This window comes from Peromyscus eremicus, chromosome 11 (genome assembly GCF_949786415.1).
Source record: "Peromyscus eremicus chromosome 11, PerEre_H2_v1, whole genome shotgun sequence".
Taxonomy (NCBI): Eukaryota; Metazoa; Chordata; class Mammalia; order Rodentia; family Cricetidae; genus Peromyscus; species Peromyscus eremicus.
The window spans coordinates 40,259,244-40,287,057 of NC_081427.1; the positions used below are offsets into that span (position 1 = coordinate 40,259,244).

Below are 27,814 nucleotides of genomic sequence, written 5' to 3' on the forward strand. Positions count from 1 at the left end.
GCTTTAGAAATGGAAGATGGACCTTCTGGAAGAGATCATTTCATGAGGAGTGGATTTTCCTCTGGAAGAAATTTGGGAAACAGAGGTAGGTATGGTCTTCCTATAATCTGAACTGTTGACTAATGACATAAGGGCTTTGACTGGCTGTTTAATGCAAAATTAAGTGTGCTGTAACTCAAGCCGGGCGGTGGTGGCGCACGCCTTTAATCCCAGCACTCGGGAGGCAGAGGCAGGCGGATCTCTGTGAGTTCGAGGCCAGCCTGGGCTACCAAGTGAGTTCCAGGAAAAGGCGCAAAGCTACACAGAGAAACCCTGTCTCGAAAAACCAAAAAAAAAAAAAAAAAAAAAAAAAGTGTGCTGTAACTCAGTGGATGAAAGGTTTTGTTGGTATAATGAATTTTTATTTAATGTCTGGTACGTGGGGATGGGGCAGAGAAACAAAGACAGGCATGCCCAGCTAACTTCAAACACTGTCTAGTATAATTCGTGCTGGCCTTAACCCACACTGACCATAAACTCTCCATGTGTAATAGAGTGCCGACAGGTATTGAACTTGTGACCCTCCTTCCACAGCCTCCTAAGTGCTGGTAGTAGAGGCCTGTGCTACCACTTCAGAGAATGCCAATGCACTTTACTGCTGTTTTACTTCCTTGGGATAATAAGACATAGTTAAGTTGACTGACTACATGGACAGATTGCTGTTTAAGTTCAGATTTCTGTTTCTAGGAACTGATGTGAGAAGAATGTTTGTAAAACCTTTGGAGGGTAGAATAAAAGGACCTCCTAGAGTGTTAAGTTTTCTTAACAAAAACCAGTATGGGAAATAGTTCTATTAGCTTATCAATATTAAGTTTAAGAAGTTATTTTACCAAGGTTGAATTTATTTATTTATTTTTGAGACAGGGTCTCTGGTAGCCCAAACTGGCCTTGAATTTGCTGTCTAGCTGAGACTGGCCTTAAACTCCAGTCTCCACCTTCCAAATGATGCAATTATAGGCATCACTAAGCCTGGCAAGACTGGATTTTAAAATTGTATTTTTAGAGCAATCAATAATTGCCATGTGTGGTGGATCCTGTAATTCTTGCACTTGACAGGCTGAGGCAGGAGGATTTTGAATTTAAGGCTGCTCTGGACTGTACTCAAAACCCTGTCTCAAAACAAATGAACAAACAAAAAGCTAGAAACACTTGGGTTTGTAGATATTAATAGAGCAAAATATCTTCATTTTTCCATAATTAATAGAGTTTATATTAAAGTGCTGAAAAAATTTTGTACTATGTTTTATTATAATAAAATAGCCTGTTATTAAAATTCCATGTTAACTTTAACCTGTATGAGCCTTTTATCTTTCAAGGCATAGCATAGCTGGGACTGTTTGGTAGTTTTAAAACACCTAACACTCATTCTTAAATTGGTCTTTTGAAAAACTTTATTGAATTTTCAGTTGCTATCATAATTAAGGTATTTCATTTGACATCTGGAAAATCTTATTTCTTATTTATATACAGACACAAATTTGAATTTTATATTTGAGTATATTCTTTCTACTAATTGTTAATATAATCTGTAAGTGTTAAGGTACATTTTGTTTTTAAATGTTTACATATTAAGTTATGTTGCTGATTTGGATCATGTAATTAATTTTTTTCATTTAAAAGACATTTCTTTAAAAGATAGTTTTACTTTGTAGCCTGTCTACCTTGGACTTGCTATGTAAACCAGACTGGCCTTGAACTTGAGTGATCCTCTTGCCTCTCTCTGCCTCCTAAGTACTAGGATTATAGCACCACACCAGATAGACCATGTAATTGGGTGAGCTAAAAGGTTCCAGTGTTGGTTTTTCTAGCTCCTACTAACAGTAGAAATAGGTAATATCTTAGTATTATATTTAGGAGAGAATTAACAATGTAGTTATATTTTCAAATTTTAAAGAGGTTACGTGATACATTTTGATGTGGGCTTCTAAATAATTGAGTAGAAGACTATACTTTCAGGGATTTCTTTCTTTCTTTCTTTCTTTCTTTCTTTCTTTCTTTCTTTCTTTCTTTCTTTCTTTCTTTCTTTCTTTCTTTCTTTCAGTGCTGGGCTTAAAGACATGCTGCTGTGCCTCACCTCAATAATACTTTTTCAGTGAGAAAATGACCAATGTAACAGGTTTTATCACAAGTTATTTTCATTGTTTTAGTTTGAAATACACATTTTTTTAAAAAAAAATCAGAACTCTGTGAGTTAGGTGTGAGGATGTACATACATAGTTCCAACACTAAGGAAGCTTAGCAGCATGTGGGTTCAGAACCAGCCCAGAGCTGCGCAGTAAGATCTGCCTCAAACAAAACCAGGAATCCCTCTTGGGTGAGTGCCAATAGCTTTAAAAATTATCTTTGTACTTTGTACTTTGTGAACTCAGAAGTTTATAGATTCATGAGTATAATGACTGACTTAGCATTTTATATGGTTTAATCTTGGCAGTGTTGTTTGAACTTGTATAGTTCAATGTGTGTTAATGTGTTTTTTATTTTATTCTTAGAAATGCAATGTACTGCTTAGCTTTTTATGTCTTTCAAATGATGGCTAAATATCTTTAAATTCTTGAATTACATACAGTCCTTAAGATATGATGAAAATACTCTGCTGTTGGACTATGTCATTAACACATGCTTTTTGGAGTTTTGAAGGTTTCCTTCATCATTTCGAAACTGGAATGTTACAGAGATGAGTAAGACAGTTTATAGGAATCATAGAGAATGTGTTTTTCCAGTTGTAGTGTAGAATAACAGTGCATGCTGATTTGGATGTCTCTGTTGCTCCTTTCTATTCCAGGTAGAGAGGGTGGTAAGGTGAGGAGCTGTGTGTGTGTGTGTGTGGGGATACTTAAAATACACTGTATGAAATTCTGTAAGAATTAATGAAAATATTGTAAACAATAACCAACCGTGTTCCTTGTCGTGATATCTCTGAATTTAAGATTATTTTTCTTTTATGAGGTTCTTTTATCAGTGTTGCCCATGCTGGACCCAAACTCCTGGGATCAAAGGATTCTCCTGCCTCAGCCTCCTAGGTAGCTAGAACTGCAGGTGTGTCCTACCTACCAAGCTAGCTGATTCTTAGTGGTAGAGAAACACATGGAACGTTACAAAGAAGAGAATAGTGTGCTGTATGGAACATGGAAGAACTACACATGGTTAGAGTGCTAGAAAAGACTTCACAGAGTAGTTGGTCTTCTGAAGGATGAAAATTTCAATAGGAAAAAAAAAAAACAGGAAAGCAGGGAATGCCTTGCCAAAAGGAATATCATGTAGAAAGGAACAAAATACTAGATTTGGGCACACACGTATCAAAAAAGCTAGGTGTGTGTCACACACCCTTAATCCCAGCACAGAGAAGCAGAAGCAGGTGGATCTGAGTTTGAAGCTAGCCTGGTCTACCTAGTGAGTTCTAGGCCAGCCAGGGCTACATAGTCAGAATCCGTCTCAAAAAGAGGATGAAAGTAGGACGCTGGCAAGGGGGCTTAGCCCGAGGTGCTTTCTGCTAAGCCGGACAGCTGAGCTGGGGTCTCCGAACCCACACGGTGGAAGGATGCAGGCCATCCTCTGACCTTCACCTGCATGCTCACACAGAACATAAAAGTGTAAAAAATGTTTCTAAAGCAGGAACTTCGGAAGAGATAAAAGTATTAGGAAAAATAATAGAACAATTAAAACAGAACATAGTGCCGAATTTTCCGTAGTGAAGATTATCGAGATGAGGAGGATTCAGTATCTAGAAAATCATAAAGTGAATTCCTGATTAAAGGTAAAAGAATGAATAGACCTTACATTTTGCCACTAGTAAATTTATGATTTTTACTTTGTTCTCATAACTTGAGAATTAAAAAAATAACTTGCAAGTATATTACTTATTTTTAAGTCCCTTTTCTATTTTCTTACTGTCTGTAAAAGTCATCTAACCCTAAAGATTCATTTCATCCCTATTTGTTAATGACACAGTTATGCATATTAAGAATTTTAACTATAAACTTTTTCAGATATTGGCGAGTCTAGTAAAAGAGAGAACACACCTCCAGCTGGGAGCTTTGGAAGAGGAAAGGGTTTTGGAAACAGAGGTAATTACTTACAATATTTTACAAACAAAATTTTAGTTGACTCCAAGGTTCCCAGTTATGTTTTTTTAGAAAATAAAACACATAAAGAATGTGGCATGCGGCCGGGCGGTGGTGGCGCACGCCTTTAATCCCAGCACTCGGGAGGCAGAGGCAGGTGGATCTTTGTGAGTTCGAGGCCAGCCTGGTCTACAGAGCAAGATCCAGGAAAAGGCGCAAAGCTACACAGAGAAACCCTGTCTCAAAAAACAAAACAAAACAAAACAAAACAAAACAAAAAAAAGAATGTGGCATGCTAGAAATTATGAGGATCACAAAGTATTTTCATTTAGATATAGTATAAAAGCCACAGTTTGTGCTGCTTTGGGTATATGCAGTGTTCCACTTGTCTTTTTCAAAGATTTGTTTTATTATTACTGTTTGTATGTGTATGTGTGGGTGCACATGTACTGCAGTGTATGTGTGGGCGCACATGTACTGCAGTGTATGTGTGGAGGACAAAAACCCTTCCAGGTATTGTTCTCTCCTTCCACCATGTGGACTCCAGGGATTGAATTCAGGTCAGCAGGCTTTTGCAGCAAGCACTCTTACCCTGTTGGGCCATCTTGCTGGTTCTCCACTTTGCCTTTTCCTCTTGCTTTAGTATCATTGGTTCACTATACATGAGCCCCAATTCTTTCCTCCTTTACTACTCAGTTCCCTGGGGAGACTTGTTTATACCTCAGTAGGAGAACCTGTGTGCTCATCTGTAGCTGAGCAAAGGAAGACCAGTAATGTATGGGTGGGAGAGCTTCCCAGTCTTTTCAGAAACTGAATGCTGACTCTTCCTTAGGACAGGGACGAGAGGAGCAAGCAGCAGTTGAGAGTAGTGGAATAGTCATTTTCTCAAGCAAATTCGATGATTGCAAATACTTAAGTGACAGTAATAATTTAAAACCTAGGGTTTTTTGTAGAAATAATATTATTTTTTAGGGATTGCATCTATCTATTGAAAGGAAGTATCTGCTAAAGAATTTTTTGGTCAGTCATACAGTGAAGCTCTTGGGTACTTGCTTTTATATGAGAATTATATGTTAAATTTCCATGGCATTTTATTGCTGGGGGGCCCCTTAAATTTGGTTAAACCTGAGGATGTTAAGTGACTTGAGATAACATGTATATATCATGTGTATAAATTGAACAACTGTACAAATAATTCGTTAGTTCTTATATTAAAGAAGCTTAATTGTAACTGAGTACTTTATAATGTAGTTAAGACCATGATTGATAGGTAGGTATTTTTATTGACATTTAATTTTAAGGTATGTATCCCCATGTATCTTTTCTGTGTGTGTGAGAGAGTGGGACAGGCTAGGGTGTCTCACTATGCTGTCCAGGTAGGTATCTAACTCATTAACTCAAGTGATACTCTATAACCAGCTTCCGAGTAGCTAGGGCTACAGGCTATTAAGAGTCAGCGTTTTGGAGACAGATCCCTCACTGAACCCAGAGCTCACTGATCTGGCTAGACTGCCTGGCCAGCAAGCCCCAAAGATCCTCTGGTCTTGCTTCCTCGGTGCAGGAATTAGAGGCACACAGCATTGTGGTTTTTCACTTCCTTTTCAATGTTCATTGCAGTGCTTTTTCAGAGTGGTGCTGGGAATTGAAGTCAAGCCCTTGTGCTTACATGGCAGGCACTTTATCAGTGAGCCGTCTCCTCAGCCCCAAATTTAATTTTTTTTTTATTTTTGAATAGAAAGTCAGTAATGGTTATAATGATACATATTGTTGTCTTGCCTGTGTATCTATAGAGGAATATAGGGTATTTGAGATAATATAAAATTTACTGAAATGTCTTTTAAACTTAAAAGAATAGAGCCAATAACTTGATGAGGCAGAAACGAGTATAATTTGAATTGGTTCTCATACTGTATCTGTATATGTAGTTGTATAAGTTTATCTCATTTTGAATGTCATCATAACTAGCTGTCCCTGAAAAGTATTTTATACTTTTAAAAAAGATTTTAGTGTATATGCATGTTCTATGTGTTTTTGTACACATGCCATGGAAGCTAGAAGTGGGCATCCGATCTCTTGGAGCTGGAATTACAGGCATTTGTAAGCCACCTGCTGAGTGCTTCATCTGAACCCTTGCCCTCTGATAGAACTGTAAGCACTCTTTTTTTTTTTTTTCTTTTTCTTTTTTATGATTTATTTATTTTTATTTTATGTACATTGGTGTTTTGTCTGCACGTACGTCTGTGTGAAGGTGTTGGGTCTCCCCGGAACTGGAGTTACAGACAGTTGTGAGCTGCCATGTGGGTGCTGGGAATGTGGGTGCTGGGAATTGAACCCGGGTCCTCTGGAAGAGCAGTCAGTGCTCTTAACCACTGAGCCATCTCTCCAGTCTGTAAGCACTCTTAACTGCTGAGCCATCTCCAATTCTGAAAAACTTTTTTAAAAACTGTAGAGGTAGGGCTGGAGAGATGGCTCAGAGGTTAAGAGCACTAACTGCTCTTCCAGAGGTCCTGAGTTCAATTCCCAGCACCCACATGGTGGCTCACAACCATCTGTATGAGATCTGGCACCCTCTTTCATATACATAATAAATAAATAAATCTTTTTTTAAAAAAACTGTAGAGGTAAAACAAATTCTTTCAGAAATTTGAAGTTTCCTTTTGTATTTTGTATAGGTTTTTTAAATAACAAGTTTGAAGAAGGTGATAGCTCTGGTTTCTGGAAAGGTAAGTTGTGTTTTTGTGGCAACTTTAAAAACTACAGTGTTAGAAACAGGCTAGAGAGATTCAGATTGGCAATTTTACTCAGGGCCAGCACTAAGTTATGTTATGCTCAGTTTCATGAAGCAGCTATAGGGACCTTAGGCAAGGATGTAGATAAAGAAGTCAGGCATCTTTAATTTGGTACTTTGCCACTTGCCTTAGTTATATCAATAAAGTCCAACCATTGAAAATTGTTACATCTGTACATACAGTACAGGTAGTTGAAAAGGTAAGTCAAGAGTTGAAAGTCTACTCTAGGGAAAATGTAGTTGCCACCAAGCCTGATGATCTGAGTTCAATCTCCAGGACACATGGTGGAGGGAGGACAACTGATTCCTGAAATTTGCTCTCTGACCTCTACGTGTGCCTATGGCATGTACGACCCCCCTCATACATACATAAAATAATTAAGTAAATTATTTTTACTTACGAAATAAGTAAAATGTAATGAAATGAAATGAAAATAATGAAAATGAATGAAAATAAATTTTAAGCCACGTATAGCAGCTCATACCTTTAATCCCAGCATTTGGAAGGCAGAGGCAGGTGGGTCTCTGTATGTTCGAGCTAGTCTGGTCTACAGAGTGAGTTCCAGGACAGCCAGTGCTTCATAGGGAGACCCCTGTTTGAAAAAAAAAAAAAACAAGTAAATTTAACCCCACCCCAGTGTAAGTGCTGGAACTGTTTAAACTCCAGGAAGTCTAAGAGGAAGATGGCTAAAATGTGAGTCTCTGTTCAAAGTAAAGCCATGTCTAAGGTATTAATATTCTGGAAAAATAGAATAATGTTATCAAAAAGTCAGCAATGCTTTCTCAAGTCTGATTGACAAGGTTTTGTGTGGGGTCTTGTATATAAAGAGCATCTCTGGTGATTCTAATGTGCCTTTTGTTTGAAAACCACTGACCTGTAGAATCCTCATGACATTGGGTTCCAGAGCTTATCCACTTCTTGGCCCTGGTTACCTGCTAGTTGAGCAATATTAAAACAAATTAGTCACTCTAAGCCTGTATTTATTACTCTGTAGACTGGAGGCCATCCGTTTTTTTTTTTTTTGTGTGTGTGTGTGCTATTTAGGCTGTTAGTAAAAGAAGAAAGCACAATACTAATATTTGTGATAAATATTTAATAAATGTCATTTCTTTCATCATTAGATACTTGAGGTTTGACTTTGGAATGGAGCGTAGTGGTAGTTTTATAGGCACAAGACCCTGGGTTCCATCTCCTAGACTGGAGCAAAGAGAATGGGTGGGGAGCTTATTTTATTATATGCTTTGATTCCCAAAGTCAAAACCGAGACTAGACACAATCACTAAAACTCTTTAAAAATTGAGATTGGGTAATTGTTGCTTTTGAGACATGGACTTACTCTGTAGCCCAGGCTGGCCTTAAGCTGGGCAGTCTTCTTGGCTCAGCTTCCTGAGTGCAGTGCTGGAACTTTAGATATGAGCCACCATACCTGGTTTAGATTGGATTGTAGTGTATGAAATAAGACAGTTTCTTGTAACCATTGTTTTTAACCCTGCCCCATTCAAAAGAAAACATATAACATAGAATTAGTATTCATGAGGGGAAAAAATCACTTAAAATGTCTCTACTTTTGAGTACTTTAGTTTTAATCTAATTTTAACTTAGGTGCTAGATGTATTAGGTTTGTTTTCTCAGTACTGTGACAAAAGCAACTTAAGGGAGTTTGTTTAAGAAGTCGGTAATCCGTGGTGGTGGTGGGAAGGCATGGCAGTGGGAGTGTAAAATGGCTGCTTCTGTTGTACACACAGTGAGGAGGCAGAGAAAAGGAGGCTGGTGATGCCCAGCCCACCCTTTCTTTTTCTTCAGTTCAGGACTCTAGTACATGGGTAGTGATAGCCACACGCAGGGAAGATCTTCCTTCATCTTTTCAAACTCTCTGAAAACATCCTCACAGACATGCCCAGAGTTGTGGTCTTACATGATTCCACATCCAGTCAAGCTGACAATGAAACTTTACCATCATAATGATCAAGATTATTTCTATCTAACCACAAGTTTTCCACTTTCCCCATTTGAATCCTTTCTAGCAATTGTGGGTCCAATAACAGCAGAGCATAAATCAAGTTCTCATTATGCTAAAGAGAGCTTTTCTCCAAAATGGCTTTTCCTTTTTTCTATCTCTGATTTCATTGTTAGTTAACCTCAAAGACGAAAAATGACACATATAAATCGAATTCTTTCAGACTCACAGTTACAGGCAAATCTAGGAATGGGTTGAACATCACCATAGCACCTTTGCTTGCAACATATGGAGTGTTTTGTGATTTTTTTGCCCAGCTTGGTATAGTGTAATGATAAGGACTGGAGATTTTGGAGTTGGGTGCCTGAAATTTGAAACCCAGATCATCCTGGTAGTTGTAGTGTCTTAAAAACGTTATTCAACTTAAAAAAAAAAGTTCTCTGTTTATAAGATGAGGAGAATAGCCATTGGACACAGATTTTGTGAGGGTTAAAGTTAATTCAGCAAAGCAAAACTGGGTGTGATTGCCTGTACCTCTAGACCTAGCTCTGGGGATACTAAGATAGGAATATGAGACCAGGCATAGTGGTTTCTCCCTTTAATCTCAGCACTTAGGAGGCAGAGGCAGGTGGATATCTGTGGGTTCAAGGTCTTCTCCCTTTAATCTCAGCACTTAGGAGGCAGAGGCAGGTGGATATCTGTGGGTTCAAGGTCAGCCTGGTCCACAGAGAGAGTTCCAGGACAGTTAGGGCTACAAAGAGAGACCCTGCCTTAAAAAACACAACACAACACAGCAAAACAATACAAAAAGATAGGACTGTCACTTGTGCCCAGGAGTTTAAGACCATCCTGGCAAATGTAGTAAGACTATTTCCGACAGATAGGAAGGAAAGCAGAAAGGAAGGAATGTATTAATGATTTATTTAGAACAGTGCCAGGTGCATAAGCTATACATGACATCATTTTTATATCATGCAATTAATAGGTTATAACTATTTAATTTTATTTACTTTTCATTTATTCTTGGCTTTATCTTCTATATCCACAAAGATCACTTCTTATTTTAAACTTATTTCTAAATGGTTAGATTCACAAGAAGTTAGAAAAATAGTATAGCATTGATTTTTCTCCAAGTTCTCCTAATGCCATTATTCTATTTTACTACTTAAAGTGACCAAACTAAATACAGGTTGTTTTAGGGGAATAATTGATGCAAGATAATATAAGACCCTTCCTTTTTGCCAGGTCCTATAGGATACTTTTCAAATACAGATGTGTTAGCTCTCACCTCATTATCTCAAAGTCAGTCTTCTTTCTAAAAGCCCTTTCTTTTCCAAATATATTTCTTAAATCTTCTTTTCGAGAAAGTTGTGCTAGATGATTCTAGGAATATATGCTTGCTGGACAATGGTGGCGCATGCCTTTAATCCCAGCACTCAGGAGGCAGAGGCAGGCGGATCTCTGTGAGTTCGAGGCCAGCCTGGTCTAAAAGTCAAGTTCCAGGACAGCCAAGACTGTTGCACAGAGAAACTTCATCTTGAAACACACACACACAGTCAAAGAGGGACCTTCAGCTAGGTATCAGGATCATGTTTAAAAAATATAAAACAAGGGGGCTGGAGAGATGGCTCAGAGGTCAAGAGGACTGGCTGCACTTCCAGAGGTCCTGAGTTCAATTCCTGGCAACCACATGGTGGCTCACAACCATCTGTAGTGAGATCAGATTCCCTCTTCTGGTGTGCAGGCGTAGCGTAAATGCAGATAGAGCACTCATGTATATATAAAATAAATAAATCTTAAAAATATATAAAAAAAACATTAACTAGGCAGTACTTTTGTGCACGAGTTTAGATGATCACCTGTAAGCTATTTGGTCACTTGACATCATTGTCATTTGTTTAAAGTTCTTGAATACTGGACCTTAATGACATGTAAAAGATACCTTGAAACTATCTCTGTATTTCCCAAATATGCCTTTACTATAACTTGAAGAACTTAGTGTTATATTAATAACATAAAACTCTGAGAATAGAGCTTAAGCATTTATTTTCACCCGGTTCACTTGAGTGTCTTTCAGTGTTGTGATTGATCCTCACACCACCGTTTAGAGAAAGTCTTGGAAGTGTACTGGCACTGTCATTAAAACAGAAAAGCCATTGGGTAATTGAGTGACTTAATTAGGGAAAAATGAGGAAAAATTTGCATGGATTTAAGAAAGCACCACTGTCTAGCGTTATTAAGAATGGTAATTACAGAAAAGGAAATGAGGGCATTTCAAATAGAACAGTCTTGTGTCTCTAGTAGCTCATGAATGCTTTTCAGAGCCATATGATTACTTGTGGAAGTTTTTCTTTTTGTATTTTTTGTCTAGCACAACAGTGAGCAAATTTTCGGTGCTCTATCATACACTTAACATTAAATATTGACATACATAGACACTCTGTATAGGGAATTTACCCTGAGCAATGTTTTTATGTTTCTAGTAAAATTATTTTAAGAAATGCAATGTTTATATTTCAGCTTGAAAAATATTCCTATTAAGTTCTATTTTGTTCTTTAGCTTTTATGCCATTAAAGTTACTTCGATGCTATTCACATGTTATGTTTCTATTCAAGAGTCTAATAATGACTGTGAAGACAATCCAACTCGGAGCAGAGGGTTTTCCAAGAGAGGCGGTAAGGAGGATGCTTTGAAAAGTTTGTGTGAAAGACAAAACTGAACTGACAAAACCAACTTTAGAAAGGCTGAAAGAAAAGAAATGAAAGCCTTTAAGAAAAATATGTTGGTATATGCCGCCTGCTCCTAATTCTTGAGCAGCTATTTGAAGGTCCACCTCTAATGTCATTAGATATTTGGTTTTTTCCTTAGGATCTCAAGAATGTACCATCATTTACAAAAGAGAGATGTTTAGTGTCTTGATCAATCACAATTTAGATGAACTAAGAATGAATTTGTTTCCAAAAAAGGTCATTAGAAATTTGGAAGAGGCAAGAAATTGCACATTATTTTTTGTTCAGATCTCATTGATAGTCCATCATTCTTTGTTAATTCTACCTCTAATGAATTTGAAGTGAGATGGTATATTACAATTATATTTCATACTTTTTTAATATATAGAGAGACATGTTAAAACAACAGCAGCAATACCTTCAAAGAATGCCAGCGAAATTATGATAGAGTACTCACTCGAGTACTCATCTATGCATATCTGTAATTAAAGCTTTTTTGTTTGGAACTCCATCACAGTATGACTTGGGAGCATCTTTTGTTTTGCCTTTGAGATAATTAGCTGACTGAACAGTATGCTTCCTCTCCCTCCCCAGTGAAGCTATCACTCAGTTTCAGATTGAAGAAAGGCTGTTTCCTAAATTAAGCCTTATGATAATTTTGCAAAGATGTGATAGTGGAGAGAAAAACAAAATTAAAAAAAAAATTCTCATTGAAAAAAAAAACCACAACAACAACAGTGCTAGCCATCAAACCCAGGGCCTCCTGTGCTCCCAAGTTCTCCACCACTTAGCTGCATCCCCAGCCCTGATTCTCTTCCCCATTTCTTTCTTTCCTTTTTTTTGTAAAATACTTTTTTGGTGGGTCCCCTCCTCCCCCGAGACAGGGTTTCTCTGTGTAGTTTTGGTGCCTGTCCTGGAACTCACTCTGTAGACTAGGCTGGCCTCAAACTCATAGAGATCCATCTGCGTCTGCCTCCCAAGTGCTGGGATTAAAGGCAGGTGCCACCACTACTGCCCGGCCTTCCTTGTTTCTTACAACCAGTTTTTTTGATACCAGCTGTTTGGAAAAGATTGTTCATATTTTAAATATTCTGATTGTTTTCTGGATAATGATGAATGTTTGTGTATAGCCATAAGTTTCTCCGGTCCTGTCTGGACCCACGGTCGCACAGCCACTTGTAAAATAATCACTCAGAGGCTTAATATTAATTGTAAATTATATGGCTTATGGGTCAGGCTTCTTATTAGCGAGCTCCTATAACTTAACCCATTTTTATTAATCTGTATGTTGCCATGTGGCCGTGGCATTACTGGTCTGCTGGCGTCTTGTTGCTCCTTCAGCAGCAGGCTGGTGTCTCCTTGACTCATTGTCTCATCCTTAGTTTGAATGTCCCACCTAACCTTATCCTGTCCTGCCATAGGCCAGTGTAGCTTTATTTATCATCCAGTCAGAGCAACACATATTCACAGCATACAGAAAGACATCCCACAGCATTTGTCTTACCTTTAAGTCAGATTAATTTGTATTTAAATGAGGAAGCCAGAAGTTATTTGGAGCAGTCTGTTCGTGTTTCTGACTTAAAGCAGTGTAGGATGATTAGCTGGGACATAGCCATTTTCTAGGGTCTTCTTGATTCCTGTTCCCTGGAGACATATATATTTTAGACTAGGAAGCTAACACATGGCCACTCAGTGAATGTGTGTGTGCTTATTTTGTAATGTGATATACATAATATATTACTAGGTAGCTCAATACTTAAGAAAACTGAACACCTCAATTTATTCACCACACCTAAGTTAAGAAATAGAAATTACTAGCACCTCAGAAAACCCACTTTTTATACTTATCTTCACTTAGAAACAATGCATTCTGAAGGTTAATTTTATTCTGACTTCTAAATGTATAATTTCTCTCTTTTTCTACTTGATATAAAGGGACTAACAGCAGGTGCTGTTTTGTTTTTTTGGCTCCTGTTTAATGTTCGAGGAGAGCCATTTATGATATTACTCTTATAGATCATTAACATCGCTGAATAGTATCTTTTCCCTACTAATAGCAAGTATTGGGGTTGTTTTCAGTTTGGGACTGCTATGAAAGTGATGCTATGAATGTTCTAGTATTTTTGTACATTGGTATACATTTAGGAGTAGAATTACTGGTTAATGGGCTATGGAAAGTTTTAGCTTTTAAATACATTATGAAACATTTCTAAGAGTTTATAATACTAAGATATCCCTCACATCTATATGCTTTGCACTTTCCTTTTTCATCTGAACAGTTCACTGAGTTTTGTTGGTTATGCTTTTAGTTTTCATTTACTTTTGTGTATAAAGTAGGAGTCAGAGGCAGACAAAGTAGCTCAGTGGAAAACAGTGCTGCACAAGCTCCTAGGTTTTCTAGCCACATTTTCTGATTTTCATTATGGAGTCCTTAAACATCTTCCTAACTGAGTTACTGGTATTTTGTGATGCATATACCACTTTTCTTTGAATTAATACTTCATATATTATAAAATTTGCCAGTTGATTTCAGTATGTTCACTCTGTTGTACAACTTTGGCTAATTCTAGAACATGGAACAACGTGTTAATATGAGTGCAGGATTTCTTTTGGAAGAGAATGAAAATATTCTTTTCTGAAGATTATTACCATACATTATCAGAAACTGCTGCTAATGAAATATAGGCCATATCTCTTTTTACCTTTGAATTCAGGACTCATTACCTCTAGAATGTACTGTTGGAACTGAGCACATAGCTCAGTGGTAGAGCAAGCATATGGCCCTGAGTGTGATTCCTAGTACTGTTCTTTCCAAATGATAATGTTACTTAGGAAGTAACGTTTAAAGTAGTTAATTTAAAAACAATTTAATGACTCAGAAAAGTAAAGAATACTCTGTTATGAATGAACACTTATATATGGATACCTATATTTAGCAAGAAAATTTTTTTGCATTTCTTTCAAAGCCTGGAAAAACTTAAGAATTATGGGATGGTGAAGATGGTCTACTTTATATTTTATCTCCCCTTAACTGACTGATACTGGTTTATATTCTGTCTATATTTTGATCAAAAGTTAACATATATCTGTCACTACTAATTCAGTATATTTTAAGATTCTTTTCTATTGAAAGTATGGACCTGCTGGGTTTGGTGGTTCACATCTATAATCCCAGGACTTGAGAGGCTGAGGCAGAGGATTGCTGTAAATTTGAGGCTGGACTAGGCTATAGAGTAAACAAACTCAAGGATAGTTTGGAACACATAGGAAACCCTTTCTTAGTTTCCATGTTCAAGAAAGTGTCGGTCTGTTTGATTGATTGTTAATTTTGTATTCTGTTCTTCCATCAACCCATTTATTTTAACAAGGTAATTGTTAAGATTATGGGACCAAAGAGTTTGTGCCCCTTCCTTAAGGTAGTATTGCCTATCTTGAGGGAAGGCATAACACCCATGTTCCTTCCATCTCTGGTTAATATTCTAATATAACTTGGAACTGGCATCAACTCTGGAGGAGCAGGGCGTGCTTCTTTAAATGCTTGCTTCTATTCTGTGTAAAGATGCTAAAGGTGCCAGAGCACAGAGGGGATAGATTGGCGACCTAGCTTGTACTTAGAAAAGAATAGTGTGACTGAAATTTTAAAGCATAGCACATAAGTTAAACAAAAATGAATCAAAAGTAGATCTGAGAAACTATAGTGGAAATGGAAAACAAAATGTAGTTAACTGATTGGAAACAGAGTAGAATGTCTGCTTGCCCACCATATACCTAAATATCTTCTAAGAGAAAACAAGGAAAAGGCAAACAGGAAAGACAACTATTCAAAGGGAATAGATAAGACTTCTAGTTAGTCACAAGAGTTCTGAGCAAATTAAATAAAAACAAATTCCTAATCTCATGCATATATTGAAATTAAAGTGTTTCAAAGGTTGAAATCACTGGAAAGGGCAGGGGATACATACTAGTAAGTAGGTTCAATATAGAATACTATATTCAGAATGTTGAGGAATAGCTTTGAATCCAGATTGCTGTATTCAGACATTTAGGTGCCAGTGAGAAATTATGCTATTCAAGTAAAAACAGTATTTAACACTTTCAAGATATTATAGATAATACTACAAAAATAACTGAAATCAGAGACAGAAGAAGGCAACAAGAAGCATGGAGGAGGAGAGAAGCATCAGTGAGGAGTGCTAATGAGATGACTGCATATGTAAAGGCACATGGCTGCCAAGGCTGATGGCCTGAGTTAATTCCTGGGACCCACCATGGTAGAAGGATAGAATCAACTGAGAAGTTGTTCTCAGACCTGTGCGAGTGCTGTGACATGCATGCAGCACCCCCATACACACATACACACAAACTAAAGTAGTAGAATTTTCCCAGAGGCCTCCCCTGAGAAGATTCCTGCCAAGGTCCTGGGGGAGACGCTATGTCCAGCGTGGGGTAAGCTGAGGGAAAATAATCCAGGTACACCACGCTCTTTATTTCTTTGTCCATTTACTTTATTTCTCTAAGACAAAATTCTGTCTATACAGCTTCAATTCCATCCTCATTATGTATATACAGCATGTTTTGACTGCAGGCCAGAAGAGGGCACCAGATCTCATTACAGATGGTTGTGAGCCACCATGTGGTTGCTGGGAATTGAACTCAGGACTTCTGGAAGAGCAGTCAGTGCTCTTAACCTCTGAGCCATCTCTCCAGCCAGTTCCATCCTCATATACAGCTCCTCTGTGTACCTACTGCCCTGTCATAGACCTAACTAAGCTCCTATGCTTTCGACCTCATCTTCGTCTACTAAACTCCTATGCTTTCGACCTTATCTTTGTTTTCTCTTCCTTTGTCCTCCACCTTTCCGTCCTTGCCCTTTACCCCTTTACTCTGCCTTCTTCTCTTCTCTCTGGCCACATGGTTCTGTCTACTATCTACAGAAATTGCCGCCGCCTTTGTCTCAGGGCCATGCGACTCTGCTCTGGCCAGAAATCCTGCCCCATCCTTCACTCCACCTGGATATGCAAAAGCCTCCTTTGTTCTGAGTTAATTGCTCTGGAATGTCATTTTCCCTGTCGGGAGAAGGGAGGTCTGAGCTTCATTTGCACAAGAAACAAAACTGTTCATCTACAACCAGCCTGTCTCCTAGACCCTGCATGGATGTTACCTAGTGGATCAGCAGTACGTCTGAGAAGCTAAACTGTTTGTCATATAGCCTAGTAGTATATGGGCACACAAGAATTTCATAGAAGACAGCTGATATATTGAAAACTGAATAACACCAAATATTCCTTGATAAAGGGCTTCCTCTAGAAAAATGCCTTGACTTTTCTAGGTATAGCTTTAATATACAGCTGAATCTCTATAATATATTCTTGCAGCCCACTGCAATAAAGTGTAATAAAACAGTGATAAGGCAAAAATGTATGAAACTGGTAAATATATTGGTGAACTTAAGTAAATACTGTATAGACTAGCAGTAATGGCTTAGGGGTGTTATAAACACTAAAGAACTAAAATACTATCAAATGAAAGATTTAAGTTCATTGCCAGCTTGAAAGGAAACTAAAAGTTGCTTTTGACTAAAATTGAAGGATAATCAGAGAAAGGACAAAATAAAGCATATGCTTTACTAATAGAGGAAATCCAGTAGGAGGGCGGAACTCAGTAGGAACAAGGCTATGTTGAAAATAATTTAAATATTTTCTGAATTAATACAGAGGGAGAAATAGTTTTCTCTAAGGATGACCCTCCAATTGGTAATCCAATACTAATTGATCAGCCCTGATTTCATATACATATAAGTAACACTAAACAGACTATGCAGGTTGTATTTTTATATTTAGGCACATGTATATATTATAATTAAATAAAAAGAAACCATGATTTTGAGAAAGAACAAGGACAGTGTACCCAGGAAGGATTGGAGTGAGGAGGGGGAAAGTGAAAATTGATGCAATTCAATGAAAAAAAAGTTAAACTCCTCAAATAGTTAAAAAAAAAAGCTGAAATTCCAGATTTCAAAGAAATCAGTTTTTACAAGGAAGGGATTTTTTGCATTTGGCAATAAAAAATTGATCTTTAAAAAGCATTTCCCTAGCTGTTCATGAATTAATTAGAACACTAAAGTTGAAAAAACAAAACTGGAAAAAAAACCTCAGTGAAGACAAAAAAAATAACAAAACCAGAAACAACCATAAGATGGTAGAAATAAAAATCCATGTGTCAGTAATCATAATATTGGTAAATATATTCACTGATAAATTGAAAAGAGGAAGTTAATTAGTATTAATTCAAACTTAGTTGATACAGAGATGGGAAACAAAATATAATTCAATGTAGAGTATTAGGAATAAACATAAGGGAAAATTCATAAGTCATAGTATGTTTTAGTCCCATTTCCCTCAGAAATTAGGAATGAGCAAACCACTACGGATGTAGATTTGAATAGCAGCTAACAAGTTTCATGTAACATTTCTATTTGGAATAATAGATTCCAAAATCATAAATTAGATGCTTTCTTAGCATATATCGAAATCACATACAAATTAATCATTTAGTAAGACCAGATGAAACTCAGAAAATGTTACAGAATTTGTTATTGTTTCTCTTATTAAATGAAGTACAATAAAAATAAAATATTGAAAGTATACCAAAAGCAGAAGTCAGCAATAGAAGTCTGAATTTCTCAGTTTATGAATAGTCTATAGTGGAAATGTATTTATTATCTAACACCAGTGTAAAATAGATCATAATGTGTGAGATACAGCTAGTTTATTTCATGGGAAGCTAGTGAACTGAGTTCCTTGAGGAAGACAAGTCAGTAGAAAGAAGATAATAGAGCATGTGTGATAGAGTGCTGTTCCTGGTAGACAAGAACAAAGCCAAATAAAATAAATGTAGATCAACTTCTCTGGGATTCCACAACAGAATTAAGCATGCTACTTAAATATATGTACATAGATGAGAATATAAGCGCAGGGAAATGTAAAACAATACAAGGTGTTGGTTCAGTCAGTGAGGGAGAGAATGCTTAAGGAGAGAAACAAGGCACAAGAAACTCATGGCTACAGTTAGCATCTTAGTCTTAACTGGACGGCAGGTCCATAGTCTTAAATTACGTTTTAAATTTAGATATATGTTTGATATCTTTATTACCTTTATGAAAATAATTTCTGCTTAGAAAAGAGAAGTCCAGAAGATTTTTTTTATGAAAGGTAAGAAAGTTGATAGACTTTCTTTTAAATGTAAAGAGACACAAATAATTTAGAATTATTAAGTAGACATAACTATTAACTATTATTGACAGATTAAGGATTGTGTTGGCTAATAGATACATACATTTGAATTCTCTTTGATTTTTAAAAATTTTGTTTTTGGTGGTGCTGAGGATAAAACACAACTTCTGTTGCATGCTTAGGCAAATGTTCTACCACTGAGCCTTATTTCCAGCGCACAAATGTGCTTTGAATTAGTTCTCGTATTTTCTAAGCAGGATTTTAAAATATACGTAATCTACCATCAATAATTAAATATATAGGACATTGGATTTTAGTAATCATTGTGTTATAAATAGTTGTAAATGCATAAACTAAACATTAGTTTATTTTCTGTATAGTTGACCTTTGGTTTGGAAGTGATCTGCTTTTGCGTTAGGTGGAATCACATTTCACTTTTAATTTGTAACAGAAAATGAGACTTTACATGCACCTAATTCCCTGTGCTTTTGTTAAGGTGTTTATTATTTTTCTATAGGGGACAAATAGAAACTGATTTATTTAATCCTATAATAGATTGCAAAAATCCAGCTAATGGCGCAGTTGTGGCAACTTGACATTCTATTCAAGTAACGTGCTTCTTTTACTCATTTTTGATCTTCAAACAATGCCCTTTTTTCCTGTCATAGAAATATCTATATGGGTAAAGCAGAATATCTATAGGTCAGTTGTGACTCTTGAAAAGTTAACTTTCTGTTATTTAAGTGTTCACTAAATCCATTTAAATTATACAAAGGTTAAATTCAATTACTATGTCTCCAAGATTTCTTTGTCGTTATTTTGTGCTGTTCTTGTGTGTATTTTAATATAGGCTATCAAGATGGAAATGATTCAGAAGCTTCAGGGCCATTCAGAAGAGGTGGAAGAGGTAGTTTCCGAGGTTGCCGTGGAGGATTTGGTCTAGGAAGACCAAGTTAGTAGTGGATTGATTGCATAAGATGTTTTCATTTGTTAAGAAGGAAATGATTTTCAAAAATCTATTGCACAAAGTGACCACAAGGATTATCTGAGTATTTTAGTAGAGTGACAGATACAAATTAATCACCCATATCGTGGATCATTACTTTTAGAACATGGGTAACTAAATATTATATTGGAACACATATTTCAGAAGTTTGTGTTACCAAGTCTTTATAAAGCATTATGTTTTGGAGTCTGGGAACTATGGCTGATCTTTTAAATAAGTGGTCATCTTATGGCTCTCCCATTCATACATTCTTTCACCAGTATGGCTGTCTACTCTAAATTCTTACAGACATCATTTTCTAGAAATACTGTTTCAGAAGTCACTGTTGGCATGTCTTTTAATAGAGGACAGATTAGTGACATTGGTAAACCTGTAATACTCATTAAACAAATGTACAGAATTGAATAAATTGCCTTTTAAAAAGAAGTAAAGGCCTCTGAAGAGTTTGTAAATCTGATAACATTAGATTTGGCAATGGTGGGAACAGGGATGGTATTTTGGTGAACAAGTAGTGAAATGATGCAGTGTGGTTTCTAGGCACTATTAAATTGCTATTTGGGGGGAGGTGGAGAGGCTTTTGTTTGGGTATAACATTGACCCTAACTTATTTATAAAATAACACTAATTTTTGAGGGAGTTATTTGTAATTGAAATATATAATTTGTAGAGAAATCCTTTCTCTGACACTTAGAAAAATATACATTGTGATTCTTATTATACTATTTTACACATCTTATAGCCAATAATATCATGACTTGGGCTTCTTTACTAAACGGTTGTAAAACTTTATTAAAAGTAACAGTCAAATTCTGTTTCTTTCAAATAGATAGTGAATATGACCAAGATCAGGGGACACAGCGTGGTGGTGGCCTTTTTGGTTCTAGAAAACCAGCAGCAAGCGATTCAGGTGAGAAATGAAACTTTTACTGAGGACTAATATTCATGTATGCTTTGAGCAAGAAGGCATGTTTAAGTATACTGAGGCTAGCTGACAATTTCATCCAAATCTTAGTTATGTAGGCAAAAATACATGGTTAGTTTCGCCTCCCTTAGAAAACTGGCACACTGTGAATTATCTTTTCTTTGTTGACTGACAGTATGAGATGTGAGCAAATGCTTTTAAGTGGAAGAAGGAAAATAAGGCTTGTATTGGTTTCAAAGGTAAGTTTCTGAAGTATAGGGGAAGATGATGTGTATGATTTGAGGTGAAATGGGAAAACACACACATGAGTGAAAATTGCCTGGAAAAGAATAAGGTTTAAATGAATTCTATGAAATAAAAAAATCGAAGGTATTAGGAATCCTGGGTTATGACTCTATACTGAACACAGTTATCTGTTCCTTGTGTGCCTGATGGGTAGGGAAGTGGGAGGTATGTTTTCTCTAAAGGTGTTGAATGTAATGTCTTCCAGGTAATGGCGACACTTACCAAAGCAGAAGTGGAAGCGGACGAGGCAAGTTCTCCCTTGACTGACTTCTAGCAGTTTAAATTTATTGTAATCTAAGTTTAATTTCTTTAGGATAAAAGTAATTGTCATTGTTCCTATATACTTGATAAGTATGAATTTTACATGGCCTATTGGGGTTCCTTAATTTTCTAGGTTATTTCTGATCTAGCAGTTCCATTGTAAGGTTTATATACAATAAGAGTATTTATAAACAACTGCATAAGGATACCAAGTTTTCTTTATATCAAGTAAAGCCTGAAAACCACCTAAAATTCATCAATATTTACTATAACCGTAAAATGGGATATCATGCAGATAATAAATATTGAGATATTTGCATAAATTATTAAAACACACTTTTTTTCATGATCTAAGAATAAAGGAATGCTAACAGTAGTACAATAAAAGTGACTTTTTTCCTCTCAAAAAGTTTTTTCTTTTAAATATCTTTAAGTATTGTATGAAACTTAAGATACTTTGCAGATCAGTAGATCAGTAAAGTTTACTTGATTTTTGGTAATTATTAGTCTGAAAGCATTTAAGGTAGCAATCTACCCCTGACGACTTATATTCTTCAATATAGAAAAAAGTTTATTAAAATCCAGTTTAATAAGATTGTCCACAGATGTTTGTTTATAGCTTGTCTAAAGAGGGATTGGGAATATTTAGGAGTTGTCAAAGCCCATGGGGACTTTTGAAGTGGGACTGAAAGCATTTTGCAATATGAGTTTGCAATCTGTGGGGACAAGGGATAAAAGATAGTTGCTCAAAGGTGATACATTTAAATGTCAAGTTGACAAGGGATAACTTATTATAGTTTATGTTAATTAATTAACCTTGACATGATCTATAATCACCTGGGAACCACATCTTTGGTATGTCTGTGAGGGATTTTCTAGACTGGGTTAATTGAGGTGTCAAGACTCATGGGATCCTAGACCAATAAAACATCCCCAGCGTTCTTTGCTCTCCACTTATTCACTGCTAATGCAGGGTGATCATCTTCCTCAAGCTCCCTCTGCCTTGGCTTTTTTCCATGATAGATTACTAGCAATTCTGAGCCAAAATAAGTCCTCTCTTCCTTCAGTTGTCTTTTGTCACATCAGTAGGAAAGGAACCCAGACGCTGCATCCCTTAACCTGGTCAGGTTGATTGCTAACCTAGCTCAGCTAACTTGTGAGGATTTGGGATTGGGAAAGAGGTCTTTGAGAAGAGCAAGTCATGGTGCCTGAACTGTTTGTACAATATACACAATGTGGTTTATACTGAGTACTTGCCTTTTTCTGTGAGGCTCTTGGATTTTTGTTATGGTATATACTAGGCAGAAGGTACATAAGTTACCATTCCCCTAATGAAAATTCCAGATATAAGTCTCTTAACTGCTCTGGTAAATACTTGTGTTGTCAAAACTCTAACATGAATGAGAGAAGACTCTGGAAAACTTGACCCACGTTCCTTTTTTCTTGGTTGAGTACGTTCCTTATTTCACTTTATGATCTGAGTCGTCCCAGCAAACCATCCATGCTGGGGGATGGTCTAAGTTTTAGTCTCTTTTAGAAAATTATTCCCTTGCTGACCAGGAAAAAGATCTCATGGCTTAAGGAAAAACAGTAGTGCAGTCTGTAATCTACATAAAACCACCATGTTGAATACCAGACAACCTTAAAATGTATAAGATTCTTGCTTGCCACCTCCCTCTTCATCTTACTCCTTTCCTCTCCCTCCTTTCTTTTCATGCTGGGGAAAGACAAACCCAGGCCTTGTGCACATTAAATGTTCACTGGTAGCACCAAGCTGTGCCTGTGGCCTCTGTCTCAAACACCATTTGTAAGAAGAAACGTTGAAGATGCTTGCTGTTTTAAGATTTACCCACTTTGAATGCAGTGAGAGTAAACATGCACACAATTTGTATCTTAATTGATGATCACTCTGAATTTCTTTAACAGGTGGTTACAAAGGGTTAAATGAAGAAGTAGTGACAGGCTCTGGAAAGAGTAAGTTCTATTTTGGAAAAGGCTTTGATCTTTGTAGTACTGTTCATTTTACTCTTCGATTAACATCTTTTTTGTTTTATCCCCTTTAAGATTCATGGAAGTCAGAAGCTGAAGGAGGAGAAAGCAGTGATATTCAAGGTACATTGAAATTTGCATTATCTATTTGAATATATGTTGCATTTCACTAAGGTGAAAGTATTCAAGAGTGTGGTTAAATTTAAAACATTTGAGCAATGATAATTTTAGTAGTGATTTCTACAGTGTTTTCTATTTGGTTTTTGTCCTTTTCTCTTGTTTGTACTTCTAGTATGTAAATTATATTTTTCATTTCTATTCCAAGGTCCAAAAGTGACATATATACCCCCTCCTCCACCAGAGGATGAGGACTCCATCTTTGCACATTATCAGACAGGCATAAACTTTGACAAATACGATACCATACTTGTAGAAGTTTCTGGACATGATGCACCACCAGCAATTTTGGTCAGTGTATTATTTTTATATTGATATAAACATATGGTATAGTTACATTGCTCTCAATATAAGTTACCTTTTAGTGTCTAGGATCCTTGTTGAAAGTTGAGAAGCATTGTCTACCGTCTTGAATAGGATTGCTCTATCAAAAGAGAAAGTGCTAGAATTCATATCTACTCCTTGTACCATATTAGGAAACTGTTTCAATTTACTAAAAGGCTACTTTTTTTTAGAGAGGAAAAATGTTCACATACTAATTATGTGAGAAAAGTAGGTCTTAGGAAGTGGATTCTGTGTGTATGGCTGGTTTGCCTGTATATGTCTGGGCATTACATGCCTGGTGGCTGCAGTGGCCAGAAGAGGGAGTGCATGCAGCTCCTGGAACTTTACAGGTTGTAAGCCTGTATGTGAGTTCTGGGAATTGAACTCATGTCCTTTCGAAGAGCAGTCAGTGCTCTTAACTGCTGAGCCATCTCTCCAACCCTGGGAAGTGGATTCTGTATGGAGAATAGCAGAAGTGTTCTATTCCCTGTTAATAATTATCCTCATAATGAGCCTTTGTTACTTATCAGAGTTTTTTGTCTCTCCCAGGGCTCAAGGGGGCAGAAAAAGATATTTCCAAGCAAAGTCTATGGAATATACTTCTACTATGTCATGAAAATAGGTTCTTATGTATTTATAGTGGGGTATATTGGTTAGTGTGTAAAATGGAATCCACGTTTAAAGCTCACTTAAATGGAGTATGTTTATGAAATGGTGAGCATATGATGTGCACAATTTATCATTTAATCATTGCTTTCTTTTCTTTTAGACTTTTGAAGAAGCTAATCTCTGTCAAACCCTGAATAACAACATTGCTAAAGCTGGCTATACCAAGCTTACTCCTGTGCAGAAATACAGCATCCCCATTGTGTTAGCGGGACGAGATCTGATGGCTTGTGCTCAAACAGGTTCTGGGAAGACTGTAAGTCATCTTTCCAAATACAGCCAGCCCTCTATCAAACTTTTTTTCTTCCTAAGCAGCTTGAATCTCTTCTGTTGGTTAGAAGATTATTAGTGGTCTTCTGATTTGGGGTTTTCTTAGTGTTTATGTGCTTCTATTTTCTTGCTTCCTTTTGTTTTTAGGCTTGAATGCTGTATATGCCTATGTAGGTTCATTTTTATCATGCTCTTGGGTCTATATAACTCGTTGAGGAGCATCTAGTTCTACATGTTTCAGTTACAGTCACACATGCTTACATTAGGCTTCATAGCAAGCCAGAGTGGCAGAAGTCTTCTTGTCTAAGCAAAAAGGCAAGACCATTGGGCCATGAGACCATAAGGGCCACTATCACTTGAACAGAGATTTGTGGTTATAGCTACCTTGAAGAAGCTATTTTTAAAATTGAAGTTAGCATGCAAGTAATAGGTTTTATTATAGCATGTATATATACATATGTGTCATACTCTGCCATTGTCCCTTTCGTGGATTGCCCTCCCATACGTCCCTCTTCCCCTCTTGCTGATCCCCTTCCTCCCTCCAAACAGTTCTCTCTTTTGCCTTCATGTCATATGTTCATTTACCCTTTCCTAACCTCCTGCTTGTTCCCATTGAGACCTCATCCTTCCCTCATGGTTATGGTCTCTCTCTATTTCCATGTCCTACTCACAAACAAAATCTGTATTAAACTTTGAGATAAAGTGTAGTATTTGCCTTTCTGACTCTGGAGTATTTCACTTAACATAATTATATCTAATTGAATCCATCTTCCTGCAAGTGTTTTGATTTAGTTTTATTTATGGTTGAATGAAATCCCATTTCTTATATTAACACATTTTCTTTAACCATTTATCTATTGATGGATATCTAGGCTAGTCCTGTTTCTTAGCTATTGTGAATAGCATAGCAGTAAACATAGATGTTTTGAGTGTTTTTGTTAGAATCCTTAGGATGTATATCCAGTAGTATTTTTTTTGTTTGTTTCTTCTTCTTCTTCTTCTTCTTCTTCTTCTTCTTCTTCTTCTTCTTCTTCTTCTTCTTCTTCTTCCTCCTCCTCCTCCTCCTCCTCCTCCTCCTCCTCCTCCTCCTCCTCCTCCTCTTTCTTTCTTCTTCTTCTTTTCTTCTTCTTTTTGAGAAATATCTATACTGATTTCCATAGTGGTGCCACCAGCTCACATTATCACCAGTTAATATATAAGGGTCGTTTGTTCTCTTGATAGCCATTCCCACTGGGATGAGATGAAATTTGAAAGTAATTTTAATTTGCATTTCTCTGATGGCTAAAGGATATTGAACACTTTTTAAGTTTATTAGACTTTTTGTTATTTTGGGGATGATGTATTCAGTTCATTACCAATTTATTAATTGCTTTTAGGGGTTACTCAAAATTTGAAGTTTTTATCTTCTAGATAATGCTCCCTCATTTGGTGTATAGCTGGCAGACAATTTTTTCCCTTTATTCTGTAGGTTGTTCAGAAGCCATGTAATTTCATGTAGTTGTAAATTCTTGGGGTGGTTTTCTGTATTACCAGAATCTTAAAACAGTTTCAAAGTTTCAGGTTTTACATTAGGGACTTTGATCCTTTTCTAATTCATTTTTGTGCAGGATGAGATAAATGAATCTAATTTCATTATTCTGTATGTGGATATCTAGTTTTTCCAACATCACTTGTTCAAATAGCCTGTCTTCTAATGTATGTTTTGACACCTTTGTAGAAACTTAGGTAGCTATAGCTGTGTGGACTTATTTCTGTGTTTTCTGTTCTGTTACATTGGTTTACATGTCTGCTTCTGTGTCAGTACTATATGGATTTTGTTACTATGACTACTTGTCTGTTTTTGTATTAGTACTTTATGGATTTTGTTACAATGGCTCTGTGTTTGAGAAGAGGTATTATGTTACCACAAGCATTGTTCTTTCTGTTTAATATCGCTTTACTTCAATATAAATTTTAGAAAATTATTTTTCTAGTTCTATGAAGAATGCCATTGAAATTTTGATGAGCATTGTGTTTCCTCTGTAGATACTTTAGTTAATTCAGCTATTTTGTAAATGTCCCACCAGTCTCTGACAGTCTTCAGTATATTAAACCTTTCATTGTAGAGCTCTTAAGACATTTATGAATTTTCTATGTTGAACCAACATTGTATCCTTGTGGTAAAATGAACTTGGTCATGGTGTGTCCTCTTAAGGTATTCTTGAACTAGAGTTGAAAACAAATAAGAATTTGTTTGTGGGGGCTGGAGAGATGGCTCAGAGGTTAAGAGCACTGGCTGTTCTTCCAAAGATCCTGAGTTCAATTCCCAGCAACCATATGGTGGCTCACAACCATCTGTAAGGAGATCTGGTGCCCTCTTCTGGCCTGCAGGACATACATGCAGACAGAACATTGTATACATAATAAATAAATCTTCAAAAAAAAAAAAAAGAATTTGTTTGTATGCATCTCAGGAAAATGGATATATAATCCAAATTATGATTTTCAAATTTGTATGCTCCTTGACGAACCTGTGATAGATATTACTATTTCCTATGATAATTTTATTACTACTCTCTCAAAGACTTGTGTAGAATAACTTTTGAGTGTAGTAATTTACATGAGATTATACCTACATTCCTCTGTATAACTAATGTCACTTTGTTTAGATATGTAAGATACGTGTATTTTCTTAAAAGACTGATATTTTGTTGAGCTAGATTAATTCTATCAAACATGTTATGTTGTATAACATGACTATGAAGGCCTAGTTAACTCCTTGAAATAAAAGTTATGCTAAGCTGTCATCACTCTACCAGTAAGATGGGAGGGACTCTTAAGGGCTATAAAATAGGACTAGATTTTGGCAAGGACAAAAATGATATATTGTAAATTAATCAATTTAACCTCTAGGCAGCTTTTCTCTTGCCTATTTTGGCTCATATGATGCGGGATGGAATAACTGCCAGTCGCTTTAAAGAGCTGCAGGAACCAGAGTGTATTATTGTAGCACCAACTCGAGAATTGATTAACCAAATCTATTTGGAAGCGAGAAAGTTTTCTTTTGGGTAAGTACATCTGGAATGTTACTCTTAAAATAGTTCTTACAGAGTTTTTTCAGTTATTT

The 27,814-nt window shown here is 36.5% G+C and overlaps 1 protein-coding gene across 2 annotated transcripts in view; it reads left to right on the forward strand.

Moving 5' to 3' along the window:
• Positions 1-27,814, forward strand: part of Ddx4 (DEAD-box helicase 4) — a 58,935-nt gene that overhangs the window by 9,491 nt on the left and 21,630 nt on the right. For both annotated transcript variants that reach the window (XM_059276771.1, XM_059276772.1), the window contains exons 4-15: positions 8-85; positions 4,026-4,103; positions 6,773-6,823; positions 11,463-11,522; positions 19,659-19,760; positions 20,641-20,721; positions 21,227-21,268; positions 23,209-23,256; positions 23,347-23,394; positions 23,597-23,739; positions 24,542-24,694; positions 27,601-27,755. In XM_059276771.1, coding sequence (XP_059132754.1) covers positions 8-85; positions 4,026-4,103; positions 6,773-6,823; positions 11,463-11,522; positions 19,659-19,760; positions 20,641-20,721; positions 21,227-21,268; positions 23,209-23,256; positions 23,347-23,394; positions 23,597-23,739; positions 24,542-24,694; positions 27,601-27,755 — 1,039 coding nt within the window. The remainder of the gene's footprint in view (positions 1-7; positions 86-4,025; positions 4,104-6,772; positions 6,824-11,462; positions 11,523-19,658; positions 19,761-20,640; positions 20,722-21,226; positions 21,269-23,208; positions 23,257-23,346; positions 23,395-23,596; positions 23,740-24,541; positions 24,695-27,600; positions 27,756-27,814) is intronic.